General features: G+C 40.9%; 1 protein-coding gene across 1 annotated transcript in view; it reads right to left on the bottom strand.

Annotated features, from left to right (window-relative positions):
• LOC309697354 (cadherin-4-like) overlaps nucleotides 1–16,047 on the bottom strand; it is a 255,100-nt gene that overhangs the window by 11,774 nt on the left and 227,279 nt on the right. Inside the window, exons 10-12 of the mRNA XM_082519216.1 lie at nucleotides 13,725–13,910; nucleotides 9,718–9,974; nucleotides 2,644–2,786 (exon numbers count right to left, since the gene is read on the bottom strand). Coding sequence (XP_082375342.1) covers nucleotides 2,644–2,786; nucleotides 9,718–9,974; nucleotides 13,725–13,910 — 586 coding nt within the window. The remainder of the gene's footprint in view (nucleotides 1–2,643; nucleotides 2,787–9,717; nucleotides 9,975–13,724; nucleotides 13,911–16,047) is intronic.

Here is a 16,047-nt window from a genome sequence, read left to right as displayed (position 1 = left end):
GCTTCATTAATATCAAGTGATTAATAAAGACATCAAGACGTCACTGATGAATATAATACGTTTTAGTATCTAGAGACATTGGATGAGTGACCTAAAATTTTTGCCATAACTGGACAACAGGCGTAAAAGTGGAAACAATATAGATGCTCAGCTCACACACAGTTTTGTGGGAAGTGCCTTAAACATGCATTCTATCTGAAGGCCACTATAAACACATTCCTACTGAGTTTAAGGGCTCTGTTGCTAATTTTGGGTAACGATGACTAAAAAACAAGTGTATTTTGTACATCTTGGTGATGCAATGGAGTATGAAATGACACGCTGACTTGCCAAGCACGAGACATTAGCCAATGAGCTTTTTATAGCCAGTTCTGTCCTTCATTGCCACATCAGTTTTTTTGCAACTAAGATGGAAACACCTATCTCGAGGGGTGTTTCCACACCCCTCAAGAAACCAGAGATTAATGTCATGGTAACCACATCTTTCATCTATTGTTCATGTTGTCTATAGATAGATAACATTGCATTCTTTTAACTATGACGACTCGTTAATTAACAGGTAGATTTCTATAATGTCCAAGTTATTATTCATCATTCAAAAGCCAGATACTTTAGGAAGCCATGCAGGCTATAAAATCACTTGAGTTTTCAAATATTATACAACAGCTTCTAAAAGCTTTAAATTCATTTCCCATCCAAGTGATCAAGTGGATCACTTGATTTGACCGACACTAATTAAACATTTTTATTATTAGTGTCTTTTTCATGCTATAAGCATCCAGACAGTAATTATGCATCTCTTCGTATTAACTGTTGTGTGTATTTCCAGTTTTTTTGTACTTTAAAAGCCAGTCTAGGGACAGGCATTGCAAATTAGCATAGGCCCTGTGTGTGGCATGGTTCATGTCACATACTTGTCCCTATACAAATACACAGTTAATGCAGACTGTTAAATGCAATTTGTACATGTGTAGATGCTCTACCAGGAATACATGTGGTTCATGAATGCAGTACTGCAAACGCAGGCTTTCAAATGCACACACACACATACACACGCGCGCACACACACACACAGAGGCTTACCAGTTCTGCTGGTTTGTTAATCCTAGCCATGTATGGGGGACATGTGGAAGCAGCTTGCCACAGCTGATAGGAGAATTATGTGGGTTTTAACCAGCTAAATAAATAATTATGTTTGTGTAAATTCCTCAAAAGGATTTGTATTAACTCCTTTTTTTGATGGGGGATGAGAGATGCGAGGCATGGTGAAAAGACTCGTAGTAAGCCTACCATATGCTCTTTGAATAACGCATAAATATAAACAATACCATAGGTGTGTTAAGTGGAAAATGAGCCAAAGGGTTCTGAAATGGTCAGATTTCATCGAGGGGGTGTAATAAGTGTACTTCTCACCATGCTGTCACCACCTCTTCATGTCCCATTCTACTATCCTTACTGTCTCATAGTACTTCTTACCATAATCCCTCTTATGTTGTGACGGCTGGCACTCAGGCAAGACCCACATAGACACACAAACATGCACATGAAAAAAACCCTTCTGGTTTCTTTTGTTCTTGGCCACAGTCCCAATATCAGGCAGACCTATTAGAAGCATGCCTGTCGAAACGGTGTACTTTACAAAGGTGAGGTGAGCAAAAAACCCCAAATAATAGGAAACAGGTAACATATCGTGATTATAAAGAAGGTTTGGAATTAAAAAGCAGAAAAAAAAACAGGAAAGTCCAAACAACAGGAGCATGTAAACCTATAATCCTGCTGCGTCTCCATGCATCAACAGAGCAGGTTACATTTTTTGCTGTTTGACATTGTCAGTCATCACAAATACATGTACACACACGTGTGCACGTACTCGCCAAATTTCGTTTCAAACGAGTGGCTTCACACATGCTAACACCTATAAACACACCAATGTTTCAAAGCCAGCTCAACTTAAGATAAATGCACCAGTGCGCTGCACGTCACTGATAAGGCAATTTGGAAGGAAAATAGCATTTCCCGTTTTACTTAAGAAAACAAGAAACATTCACTTCCACTTGAGAAAAAGTTATTTGTTTGCTGTGATTGGGTTTGTGCTCTGTAATACTTGAGTTTCAACTTTGAGGCAGAACAAATAATGTATGCTACATAAATTGCACAAAGCCCAAGGAGGAAGCCGGCTTGGACACAAGATAGGAGAGGCTCAGCAGTTTAACCAGTTGTGCAAATCCTGGATTTTCACTGACTCTAACCCAGCTACATGCCTTTATAGTCTTCTAAATCCACATGCAAGTCGAAGTTTTAATCAGCTGATATACTCAATATACAAAACACTAGCTTGTGTCTCAGAGTTCAATTACACTGTACAACTCTTGGCTCTGGATTACATCAAATGCATATAAAACAAATGGTAGCAAAGCACCTTCAAGAATACTGATTTTACGCTGAGGTGTATGTTATACTGTAGAAAGTCCCAGTTCTGTCATCATATGCCTAAACTATTGGACATCGGAGTCTTTAAAGAATGAAAACTTGATAAAAAAATGTGGTAAAAGTGTTAAGCAAATATGTAAGAAACAGCAAACTCTGATTTTAAATGAAAAATAGCAAACGTCACTAATGCAGCAGCTTAAAAGAGTTTCTTACCATTGTCTGTTGCCAGAAATGTGGCTTCATATATGTTGTTTTTTACATAGACAGACTCCCGGTCGAGCATTGCTGTGGTTACTATCTGACCGTTGCTTCTATTGATGGACAGCCAGTCTGCTGGGTCGTTCAGCTTTGAATACCTAAAGACACACAAAGACAGATCGATGGAGATGTTAGCGTTTCCCTGTTTACAAGCAATTAGAAATTTTCTCTTGCATCTGTGCATACCTAAATTGCCTCCCCACACACATGGTCTAAAAATCACAACAGCTTGACCTTCACACAGTTTAATTCTTCAACGACTTCTTCTCCAGAGCGTGCAGCCTACAGTCAATTTCACCTCATTTTTTTCCCACTCCTGTGTACCAGCCATTGAAGTCAATTACCTCCCTAGTTAAGCACTGACGCAACTACCTGTGTGTGTGTGTGTGTATGTGTGTGTTTTACACACCCATTTTCTGAACGTGTTTGCTTAAGCTTACACTGAGAGGTTTATATGCATATATGTCGCGATGCTTGCATGTTTGCAAATGTGCCTGTGTGTGTATATAGGGAATGTGTATAGTGTGGAGATGGGAACATGGGATCTTGGTACTGACAGGAAAGTGGATGTGGTAGCAGGTGGCAGCAGTCCTCTGGGATAAAGCAGCAGAGAAGGAACAGGGGATCATCTCCAGGACCGAATGCCAATCTCACTCTGATCTCGCTGTTCTTGTTTTGCTGGCTTTTGTTTCCTTTGGCTTGTTTCACACATTAATTTTTATCTAAGCTCTCTCTACTCATGTCGCCTCACCTTAACTTGAGGTGCTTTTGTGTTCATTCATTTTCGTAGCCCCGTCTGTATCTTCTCATCTGTGTCTCATTTATTCTCCGATTCCGAGTTCATCAACAGAAACCGCTCTTGGTTCACGCGTACACTATGAGACATCATCTGTAGACATGTGACACCTTGGCCTTGTGCACCTATGTTTCTACACCAATTTCATTTCATTTACTGAATGTGAGCCGGGGTGAAAAAGCCAACTTGTTATGTGACATACACTTCCAGGCTTTCAATCTATTCAAAATGAAATGGATTTGACCTTAACCCCACTTTTATGTTTACTGAAATGTACTTTACTCAGCATTAGCGTACAGCTCACTTATTTATTTGTGCTTGATTAAATACTGCATAGCATTTCTACTTACATGCAGGAGACTGAAAGCCTGAAGGGATGGGTGGCAATAAGTAGGGGGGTGAGGGGTGGACAGAGACTATAATCTCTATCCTGTAGTGATTGAGGTGGGATTTTCCCAGCAGGCAGTGGGCATGATCCGAGGCAGAGCACAGTGCGGGGAAGGGAATCACAGAGATGACATTCCCACACTCTAGACAGATTCACACAGGCAAGCCAAGCCCACAGCCGCTAACAGGCAGACAGTGAAATCACCACCAGGACTACAGTGAGTCCATCACAGTGGGAGGGTGTGATAAAAGAGGGAGGAAAATGAGCAGGAATGTGTAGGAGAGGTGACATTCGGAAGTAGCAGCATGGCTGTATGATCTAATTTTAATGTCCTCATTAAGACCGACTTGATACCTACTGCTGTTCTGTGTCCAAATGCATTTCTATTGGCTTGACCATGCCAAACTGACAAATGCTCTCTGTCTGTGGAGTGGAGGGCAGACAAATGGGTGTACATTTTAATGAGAAGATAAAAAGTTTTTCCAAATGCTAGAAACATCATGTTTGAAAAATAAAAACATATTTCTGAGCCTATTAAACAAACAGTTCTTGATCTGGGGAAATATTTTTCTTGGTACCCTTTCATATCTGTCAATATGAAGATGAATTAAGCCAAATTTTTTCCCCTCCCTTCTGTCTCTGCGTTCTACTTTGCTTTCCTGGGCGTGGCTTTCATCCTGATCCATGGCTGGCACACCCTTGTCTCATCAGCTCACCTAACCAACTGCTTCTCCAACCACTCTCCGCCAGATTGTTCTGTCAGCTTCAGCAGTAAACTAACGCTGGGCCAACTCTGATTTATTTCCTTGTATATTTCTCTCTCATGTTAACCAAGTTCTGTCTCTGCGCCTCAGATCTTCCTAATGTGCAAGCCAGCAACCAGTCAGCTACCTGCCAGCCATGCTGTCACTTCTTCTGCCACACTCACCTGTCAGCCCACTCTCCACTGTCCTTCCCAGCTCTTCACCTCCCAGCTTTGCCTCCTGTCTGCCTTGGAGCCAAGCCTCATCACACAAACTCTTTTTTTTAATAGTAGTTTTATAGTTTAAAATGTCTGCTAATGGGAATCTCTTAAGGTCACTAATTAACTATACACATTTTTTTATCTGTACAAACATCAGCGTTTTAAGCCCTGGAGTTTCTGCTATTTCTCTGGCAAACTATCAGTCAAAAAACATAAAACCAGAAATATAATTTGCTGTTTTTACACTTCACTTTGTGTACAAAAAGATTTGGCATGTTAAGAGACTTGTTAATTATTTAACCTTAATTTTAGGTGGTGCACAGACATGATAGTGGTGTCAATCTTTTTATCCAAAATTCAGCAGAAAAGATTAGAAATACGCAAATAATTTCTTTTTAATATGCCGGACAAATGAGCAGTCACGAATGAACTTTACTCAGAAATCTCAGAGGTCAGTGCCTCAACATTTGGGCAAATAAAATCAATGTTTTCAGCACAGCTCAATGCCAAAGCAAGAATTTTTGTTTTTCACTTGGATAACAGACCCTTTAAAATCAGGGACAGAGAAGGATTCAAATATGGAGCGCATAAATAGGTGTGTATAAGACATTTTCTTCTTTTTTGCCCTGCAAAATGACTGCAGCACCTATTTGTCCCCGGGTACGTTCCACGATAACACGAGCGCATGTACGCCCTCTGATGATAAACGCCGTAACACAAAGGTTTGTTCACAAAGCAGAGTGCTCTATTCATCCCCACACTTCAATTAACTCTCTCCAACTCCAGTCACCGCAGACGAATTAAACCATATTTAACGCACAAAAAAACCTCTGTATAAACAGTCTTTAGGGGGAAATTTCCAACACAATGACTCGACGTTTTGGTGGAATCATTAGCCGTGTTTTTGTATTTCAACAAAAAGTTAAGTGGAGAATATGGCTGGCTTCAAAATGTTGTTTTAACTTGCTGTAGTGCTGCCTATAGTAAACAACAGTGCTCTGGTCATCAGAGTGACGCCAACGAGAGCACCCACAGTGGTTTTGTTTACAAGTCCCAACTGTAAACGACGTAACCGTGGGCAACTGGCTGTCACCGTCGCTAACTTTTTAATGAAGTGCTATCCAATATTTTTTGTCTTCTTGTAAAAGTAAACAGTTTCCTCCAGTACGCTTCTGGAATATGAAATTTGGTTTCAATGTTATTCTGTGTGTGAAAGTTTTCCTATTCGTTCCCGCGCCTTATTTCCAATGCTTTCCGAAGCTCTCCTCTACCAGAAGGCTTCTCTCATTTGGGAGTTGCTAGGTGTGTGAGTACAGCTGGATGTATGATTAGGCCTGGCAGGTTAGTGATCTTAGCAAGCAGCAGGGAGAGGTATGACATTTATTTTTCAAACCCCCGACCCTGAGGATGAAAAATGCATGTCTCAAGCTTAGCCAAGGCGGTTTGGGTAATCACTTATGCCAGTGTCTCCAGTCCCATGTCTCGACCTTACTGGCTGGGTGTCTGACAGGTGATGCATGATGCTTCACTCCTCTTCCCTCTCCCCATCCCACTCCTGTACACACTGCCTTTCCCCAAAGCCCACACTGTCAGTCTGTCCCTCCATTGATAAGCACCTGTCAACTTCAAACCTTGACCTCACCATGTTCAGCTCCTGTCCCCTTCCCTCCCTTTATAGTCCCTTAGGTCCTATTTCACTTTACTTTTGACTTTTAAGGCTCCCTCTAAATCTTCTCCATGTCTGACTTTCCTTTATGTATCCACTCAAAAAGACAGACAGCTTTTTGTCACACACACCGACATGTGCAATATATTACATCTAACACAAAGCCCGGTGTAATATCTAAACGTCTTTCCCATTAAAGGCATGCCTGGTTTAAGGCATGTTTGACTGATGGCATTTGGAAGTACAATACTATGTAAAAGTCTTGAGCCACCCCTTGTTTGTTACATTTTGCTAAAAAAAATGGAAGTTGAAATGTGCAAACATAAATGGAAATACAGTGTTAAAAGCAAAAACAGTGTTAAGTCTAATTGTTGAATGTTGTCATTGTGTTTCTTAAATTTGTAAGGTCTTAGTTCAATCTATAGGATCAAGACATTCCTTTGTCTCTGACCACCTCTCCAGCCACTCTGTGCTGGGGGAGGTTTTATTGCAGATACATTCTATCTGGAAGATCTGATTCTTGTGATGTTGCTTCCTGCTTTTATGATCCTTTTGGTGAGCAGGAAGTCATGCATACAGAGACACATGTATACAGGGACACACACACATTCTTGCACATGCATACAGATGTTTACACATACACACACATAGTGCCTTGTCTTAGAACCATTTGGGGGTTTTACGGTGGGAGGTGCTTTTGCTGTGATGTGTATTGTGTGAACTGTTTTCCCAATAAAAGGCAGCAAGCGGAGGCCGGATTTGGGGTCAGTCTGCGGTAGGATTCAGAGTGCTTTCTGAGACACCGGCCGGGGCCTCCCTTGCTAGCAAGTAAAAGAAATTCGTCTTGTTTTTGTCGTTAACAAGAATACGTTTCTAAACTAGCGGGGCTTGTGGAAACACAGACCCAACAAACAGTTTGTGAAATTCAAATGAGCTTGAGAGTGAGTATTTGGTATGACCACCTATTCCTCATCATAGTCAGAAACCTCTCAGGCAAGCTTTCTTTTCATTTTATTGAAGTAGTCTTCAGGAATAGTTCTTGAGATTTCTTGAAGGTCATTCCAAAACCTTTCCTTGGACTTTCATACACAGAAAAAAAAAGGTTACTTTAAACCCACTTTAAAAAAATTGTTACAGTTAAATCTATTAGTTTTAATCAGACAATAATGTAATTTAAAACTTTGACTTAAAGTACATATTTACTTAAGGACTAATTGTTTCTGCTGATTTTTTTCTGTGGTAAGTGATTTTAGGTAGAGTGAAATAAACAGTTTCAAACCAGAAATCCCAATTTTCCATTGCAACAATATAAAATTTCAGTTCAGCTAAATAAACCAGGATAGCTTTTAAAACGTTTTTTCTTTTTTTCTTTTTTTTAAATTTAAACGTATTCTTTGCCAAGTTGTCTGTTATGTATGGACCCTGGTTCATCCCTTGAGTCAGGTACCTTTTTTATGGTTAAATGACTCATAGGTCACTGTGAATTGATAAAAAACAAACAAAGACAAATATCCCTTTGAAAATGGTAAGGCACAACGAGTGTATCGAAAATAAGTGAAAAAGCAACAAATGTCCAAAGAAAAGCTTTGAACGACTTTCAGAAAACCCAAGAAAACCCAGAAAAATACAAGAAAGTCTGGCTCCTTGGAAGCAAAATATAAAGAAATGAGTGAGACTCTTGCACAGCACAGTATGTGCAGCAGTATCAGTTCTGTGTGATACAACTGAGAAAATGGCAAAAATGAAACCCTGAATTTAAAATTCTTCAAAAATAATGAAGACAACTGGTGTCCTTACGTAACGACTCGAGCAGATACCTTTTATGGAAAAGGTGTAAAGCAGTGGGACTGATAACGATTCTGTCCAGATGGAACCAAATGAATGAGGTGCAGTCTTTGCTTTTCATGTGGCGAGAGCGGAGGAAGGAGATTTAGCCTGTGTTTATGTCAGTCGGACTGTGCCAGAACACAGCATGCTAGTAAAAGTGTTAACCTAAATCCAGGATGCACCGCAGTCTTGACAGGTCATGGAAAAAGAGAGTGGAGACCAATGAGTTAAATCCACAAAAAGTAGAAACTGATCTAGCGAGGAAGATAACAGAAAAAAAAGAAAGTGTGGGAGCGAGCAAGAGAGCGAGAGCAGGAGCCCAGCTGGTGACTTTGGAATCTTCCTAAATTATAATGTACACCCAATTTACTCTCATTTGCTGTGAAATTATCTAGGAAATTTGTTTAGATCTTTTCCCTGGAGAAATTGAAAGGAAGGAGCTGTTAAAGTGCAAGGTGGTTGGAAGGAGGTGGTCTTAATGTCACACCAAACATCCGTGTTATCAGCTTAATTGTGTACTCTTCTGTGCTAGTTATAAATCACGGTGCACTCACTGTAATCAGTACTGACATTGTACATGCACAAATGGAAACATATGGGTTCTGCAGTTGTATGGGTGTCATCTAAAGCCTTGTTCTCTCTTCATGTAGAATGCAGAGCAGATTGTTCTTAACACAACCCATCTAAGTTTGAAGGGTCATAGTGGAGCCACTGGTGCTGTCAAACTGACAGCAGGACTTAGAAAAGACCTGCTGGTCATTCAAAGGTTGGTTTACATTTAAAATCCAGAGAGGCTTAGCGCAGAGAAGAAACACTGCAGGTGGACATAATGCTTTGTCAGGTGTTTGGGCCTCAGCCAGCTGTTCTCTTTGCCGCCCCCACCTTGCTCCATCTCTTTTGTTCTCTCTCTCGTGTTGTGTGCATCTGTGTGTGTGTGTGTGTGTGTGTGTGTGTACCTGCCTGTATGTGCTCATGCAACCTACAGAATGCACACACATCTGATTACCCCAGAGGCTGCTGCTCCCTATTAACCTTTTTACCCTCCTTACTCAGAGTTCTTTGCTGGCACATAAACTTCTCACAGTAAGATTTTGAGAGATGGGTAATGCCAAAATATAGTCCCCTTTTTGAACTTTGACCTCTGACCACTGACAGGGAACCAATCTGAGGCTTTTTAGCCCACTGCCAGTGCATATGGATGCAGGTTTGTGCTTACACAGCAGATAGCCACTCTACAAGCTAGAATTAATTAGACAATATAGCCAAACCACATGGAAAAGATGTTATCTAATTAGATTTAAAGGATATACAAGATCAAAATTAAACTAATGCCCTACTGAATTTTTCCATTCTGTGGACAGAACTGTCTCTCAGTACTCGCTCAGTACCTGATTATCTGCTGCATCTGAAGTCGGTCGGGATCTGACGCCGAGAAGGTCGTCAGGCTGGTGCCAGCAGGGACACCTTCCTCAAAGCGGATGTGTTTTGGGTTTGTGGGGAAGTAAGGAGGTTCGTTTACATCCTGCACAGATATGGTGACCCCAGCCGTGGACTGGAGTGAGGACTGGATGCCAGTGGCCAGGTGGGCCTGGTTGGACACCACTACCGTCAGCATGAAGGCACGGTTCATCTCAAAGTCTACCGGCTGGAGAAAGGAAAAAAAACAAACAGAGTTACTTACATTTGAAAGGAGAGAATGCTGAACACATTTGAAATAGTTTAAGCTTTTTGAAACTGTTGGCCTTCATGTTGCTTGCTCCGTCTTCTCTTTCTATCTCCTTTGTGTGCAGGTTGCCCTTGTCTCTTCATCTCAGTATTTGTTATTTTTCACTCTTTCTCTCTATGAGGACATGCTCTATTCTGGACCGATTCTGGGTAAGATTACTGCTTTTCAAATACAGCCTCTTAGGTTACAGTGTTACCTACAGCAGGGTAAAGGTAACACTTTAGAATAGTTTTGCATTACCAAAAATAAATACCCCTTTCAGCTTGCTCATGAGTATACATCCACAGGGTGTCTGTAGCCCTGTGTACATTTACCACTAAGTGTATTGATTTTACTTCACTGCACAGCTTCTTGATATTGGCAACATCTCTCCCACCACATGACCAGCAAGAAAGCTATTCATTTTCCTCAGACTAACGACTTTAACCAAAATACAAGATAGCAGGTGAAAGACACCCGTTATGTCTCGAACAAATAATTTTCCAAAGACTTACACGAGACTTAATTTATTCAAACTCTTGATGTGACTTTGTAATTGTGCTGGTTAACTTGACTTACAACCATATAGTTGTAAGTCAAGTTAGAGGAGATTAGAGAAGGCTAATATGGGCTACATTCTAGGCTATATTCCTGGTATGCAGCTACATGCAAGGAAGTCAGAAAGAGATGTAAACACTGCAAATGTGGTTGGGATTTTATTATTATTATTTTATTTTTTGTATTTATTTATTGTTTGCTTATTTACACTTTTTGCTCTCATTACAAAAGAATGAAAATGGGAATGTGGTGACATTTAGTTGAAAAAGTAATTAAATAACTTAAAAATGAATTCTTTATGCTACTTATTATAACGAAATAGTAAGCTGGGTACTCAAATGTGTAACTGTAAAACTCATTACACCAACGCTGGCTCTTGGTCCTTTAAGAAAAGTACATTTTCTCTTGCTTTTTTCTCAAGGTTTCTTAAATTCTTGCCCTCAAACAAATCAAATGTCCAAGAATGAGGGAGACTGTATTATGTAGCAATGAAAAAATATAACAGAGGTGACTAACCTCCCGTGTTCATCGCCTGCACATTAACAAAACACTGCAGGCTATAGAGTTAAAGCTAGAGAAAGTTTAAGTGATATTTTATTATATAGTCTGATTATTACTATTATAGTGTCAACAGCATTATTTCTTTTTCTGAAGAAATAATTTCCAAGCATCATGCTTGGACTATAATCATTATACTGATTAGTGTAAAGATCCCTGTCAACATTTCTCTTTTCGCCTCTACCTGGGGAATATACATTAAACCTTGCTGATGAAAAGGGACATGATAAATGAACAGATGTCATGTCAAGTAGTCTCCTGAGGAACAAAGACGCACACAGACACGCAGACACAGTGCAGGGCTGATACTGTTCGCCGTGTGTTGTCACTCCTTTTGGATTAAAAGTGTGTATATGTGTACACTACAGGGGGTTTTGAGACCTGAGCTTAAACCACAGTGACAGTTTTTTGCTCCCCTAATGAAGAATACACAATCGAGTTCAAATGACAGCAAGCAAGGAGATAAAAACAGAACAAGTATGCTGCTTGTAGTGTCCACTTGTACATTTCTAAACAGGCAGATGATAATTACTGCTCCAAAGCTGATGCTGATGTTAATGACTTTGAGCAGATCTGTATGTTGCATCAACTCACTGTTATCGGCGGACAGTCTGAGAGCACAGAGATAAAAAAACAACAACAAAATGAGCGCTTTCAGGAAGGTTGGTTGACAAGGCCACTGAAGAAGAGGTGTTTGTACCGGTGCTACGGTTTGCCTGTGTATGTACATGCACGCAAGTATAAATAAATGTAAGCACGCTGGTGTGTATTCGTCTGTGACCTCGTGGAGCACTGGGAGCCCATTTACAGGGTAACCACGCTCAGGGCTCTTTGATCTAAAGCCAGTGGTATTCAAAACACAGGAGGTCTAGAGTATAGCTGTAGGCTACATAAAACACACATACACACCGAGACACACACACCCTGAGGGAAGCCAGAGGGGTGAGAGGTCAATAATATGGCTTGCATCGTTTGCCCATGAGCCATCACATCTTACATCTCCTTGAATCGCTTCGCTCTTTTCTCTTTTTCCCTTTTACCTAATTTGTTCCGCTGGACTTCAGCTTTCCACCCCCTCGTCTTTTCACATCTGCCCTACCCCGGCTCTCTGTGATCTATGCTCTCTGCGGGCTGCATTCCTCAATCCTCGGAAATCTGTCTTCGCCTCACTTCACTTCTCCTTTCCACTTCCCCTGTCATCTTTGGTGTTTATCATAAGCTGTGATTTACATAACTTAACTACTCATTTGAAGCAAGTGGCTTTATTTGTGTGTCTGTGTGGATTTGTATTTTTTTTGTGTGTGTTTGTGTGTTTACTGTCTTTATTACCGTAACGTAAAACGAGAATACGGCTCACAAAATCCACAGAGAGCAGTGCAAATGTGTGACATGATCGGGTTAAATCCTCACCCCTTGTTTACAGAGGAATTCAACTCTCTTGTGGAAGACTGATGTGTATCTGGGTGTCAGTGTAATTTAATCTGTCTGTAATAGCAGCCACAGATGCCTTGGTTAAAAAAAACGTGTTTTTTAAAAAAAGAGCAGGAACAACAAGCTAGCACCAGTCTTATGGGTTCTTGACTTTACCTATTACAAGCTGTCTGATGTGAATGTTCTGTCTCCTTTTTCACAAAGCAAACCAAAGCACCCTGTTTACTTGTTGAGACTGTCTATTGCTCGCTTCGTCCCAGGGGGTGTCCTGTCTCTTATTTTATGATTTCCTGATAACCTCCCACGGGTCCCTGTGCAAGCTTAGGGCTACCCGACTGCCTGCTGAATTTTGCATCAGGGAGTGAGAGGAATGGATTATAAAAGGCAGTCATCTAGAGATAATGAAGAGAAGCAAAATGCCAATGCTCATTGCTCAGGGTGCTATGGGAATTATAAGGAAATGTTATTGCTATTTTTTTCAGATTATTATGTGATGTGAGATGCAGTTTGCAGGAGTCAGATACATGGTGAGAAAGCCCCTGGGTGAAATAAAACAGTTATTTCTACAAAACCCATGAAACACAGTAAGCACATTTACAGAAAGCCACACAAAGGATGGCCACAGAGATGCAAATCAACAGGACACACATCTACAGTAAATGCACACACACACAGTTTATGATTGATGTTATATGGAGGCTTTTTTTCTAAATGGGTTAAAATCATGCGGACAACCTCTGACTGAGAGGTCAAACAGTAATGTAGCAGGCTGTTACAAGACAGGGCTTTGTTGTTGCTGTCTTTTACCACAGCAGCTACAACATTATGAGTGTATAAAAAACGTTGCCTTTGTAATTGAGAAATCAATACCTAATTTGCTACAGTGGTCTCACCAGCCATTGTGTTTAAGTCTCTGTGTGAGCGTACGAGCTGTTTCTGAAGGGCACAGCGGTCTCCAATCCCTCATTTGGACATAAAGGGGCATATGAAAGACAAAGACCCCAATCTGTCCCTATTTAACTCTGTAGTCTATTATTACTGCTTGCACCTAAATCTGGAGGGGCTTTGACATTCAACAGAGAAAACCAGTGTGTTTCTTCTACAGGGAAAGGCTCAGAATGTTATGTTAGGCCTGGATCTTACCTTCACCACGGTGACCATGCCATCATTTGAAATCGGGTCGGTGCGGATGGTAAAATGCCCAGATGGGTCTCCGCTGATGATCCTGTAGATGGCATTCCAATTAGGGGAGTGCGGTTGATCAGCATCTATAACCGTCAGGTTAGCCACAACGACATCTACACGGTTCTCGGGGACCTCTCCAGAAAACTGTAGAAAGAAAGAGTGAAATGTTACCTCGTGATACATCACTTTGAAACATCTCACTGCCGCTGTGGTCGTTTAAGATGCATTGAGCCGTTTGAGTGTGGCAATTTCTACAAAAAGCCACTGAGTGCCTATCTTGCTTTTCCATTTGTCTTTATAGAAACATTCCTCCTTTCAGGTTTTCAGGTAGAGTAATTTTAATGAATTCGCTTTTACCACTGCTGGGTAGTAAACAAGCAGTAAACACAGTTTCACACTAGCAAGCACATGCACACAAGGGCGTTGTTCCATTTTCACTTTCTGCATTGCTAGTACACATCATTGATGAGCAATACTATTTCATCCCTTAAAAAGCCACAGAAACAAGGGAGAAAAGAATGGGTGAGGAGAAAAAAACAGGAGTGTGGAGGGTTAAAACAAATGTTTAAGTGTATATGAGTGGTTTTTAGTTGTCCCTGTCCTGTACAAACACATGTGCTTTGCCCTGATAAGCCTTGATGAGGAGTGAGCTGCTGTCTGTTATGCGTCTGCTATGTTAGGGATTCATCAAAGCTGTACAGGCTCAGTAATAAATCCCACAAAGACCCATCAACTAACTATTGCAATGACTCCACTCCAACTCTGTAAAACACAACTTGACTGTAGCCCTACCTACACAAACAACTTGTCAACTCTTAACCAATTACTTGAGGTCAGAGCGTGTTGGCATGACCTCATCTCATCTGCAGGCAACAGGCATGTAGTACCGTACAGTCACCGTGTCACATGGGTAACAGGCATGGAAGAGCGACTGAGTAGCTTATGTGAGGATATCAAAGAGCAAAGCCCCAGACCAAACACTCCATCGGATCATAATACCCTGCCTGGCAAACCTCGCATCACCCAGCAAACAGCCGACAGCAGCGGGCAGATTAGGGGGCTGCGTCGGGAGAGCTGTTCAGAGACTCAATGACATTCTTAAGACAACAGACAAGTCCGGGTGGTCCTGATGCGCTGCCTTCTTTGGATAGGCAGGCTGTCGTTTGTTAGTGTTAGAGTGTGTACGTGTGTGCTCGTGTGGTTTATTACTGTGGTTTGGTTCAGGGACTCTCCAACGCCAGTTCAATAAAATAAAACTTCAGTGGTGGTTCTTATAGGCTCCCTAAGGAGCATCTTATTTCTCAACACACAGTAACAACTAAGGGCAAGTGTTAATCAAATCTGATGGAAGACTTTGAAGGGTACACCGCAGCTCTGATTATCAGCGCCGCAGTCTGAGCTTTTTGTCTCATTATCTCTTTATATAGAGGAGGGGGAGGGGCGTGATACGTCACATCAAGAGTTTGAATAAATTAAGTCTTGTTTTTTTCTCTCGGGGAAAACTATTATTACTATACTCACGTGGCAAACACAAACTTGAAAGGGTTCTTTGCAAAAAACGTCAAATGTAAAAGACTAAAACTGTCAACATAAATGTGTACAGGACGTCAAGGGCAACGCATATTACAGTCAATAAACTCCAATTACTGCACTTTTGTCATTTTTGATTTTAGATAGCAAGTATGTTAACAAGCATCAAATTCCTGTGATGAGTAATGCAACGCAGTGTGCCTTTCAGCATAACAAAGTAAGTTTAAGAATGCAGTTAATCTGAACATTTTCAAGGAGACAAGAGCCTTTCTATGCTGAATAATAGACAGGTGAGATCTTTGAGTAAACCTTCAGATAATTACTTGGAAGTCATTATTGTTCCTCTCTTAAACCAAAGGTTTCTCCGAATTATCATTTACAAACGCTCTGTTTTCAAGGGTTTAACTTTAATGACAGTGATCTTTGATGGATGTTGGGGTTATTGTCAATAATGGATGGAACAAAGAGCTTTTAAACATTGGGGGGAAAAAAGCCTAGAGTTGCTCTCTTTCTTTCACTGTCTTAGTGATTTATTATACTAATGCTGCTGTGGCTTCTATTGGCTCTGCTGTTAGTGGGTCTTTTAACATAGACCTTCTGTATCACCATCTACAGGCAGAGGCTTAAATTTCCTCTAATTAAATAGGCTTGTATTTTTTTGTATATGATTCTGTCCCCAACTGCTGGACTTTCTGATTGTGATTGGCACACAGTGCTGTTGGCACAACACTTGACAAAACACCTCTTGCCA

This window comes from Aulonocara stuartgranti, assembly GCF_965226115.1.
Source record: "Aulonocara stuartgranti genome assembly, chromosome: 20".
In the NCBI taxonomy this organism is placed as follows: Eukaryota; Metazoa; Chordata; class Actinopteri; order Cichliformes; family Cichlidae; genus Aulonocara; species Aulonocara stuartgranti.
This window is presented reverse-complemented; position numbering and strand designations above follow the sequence as displayed.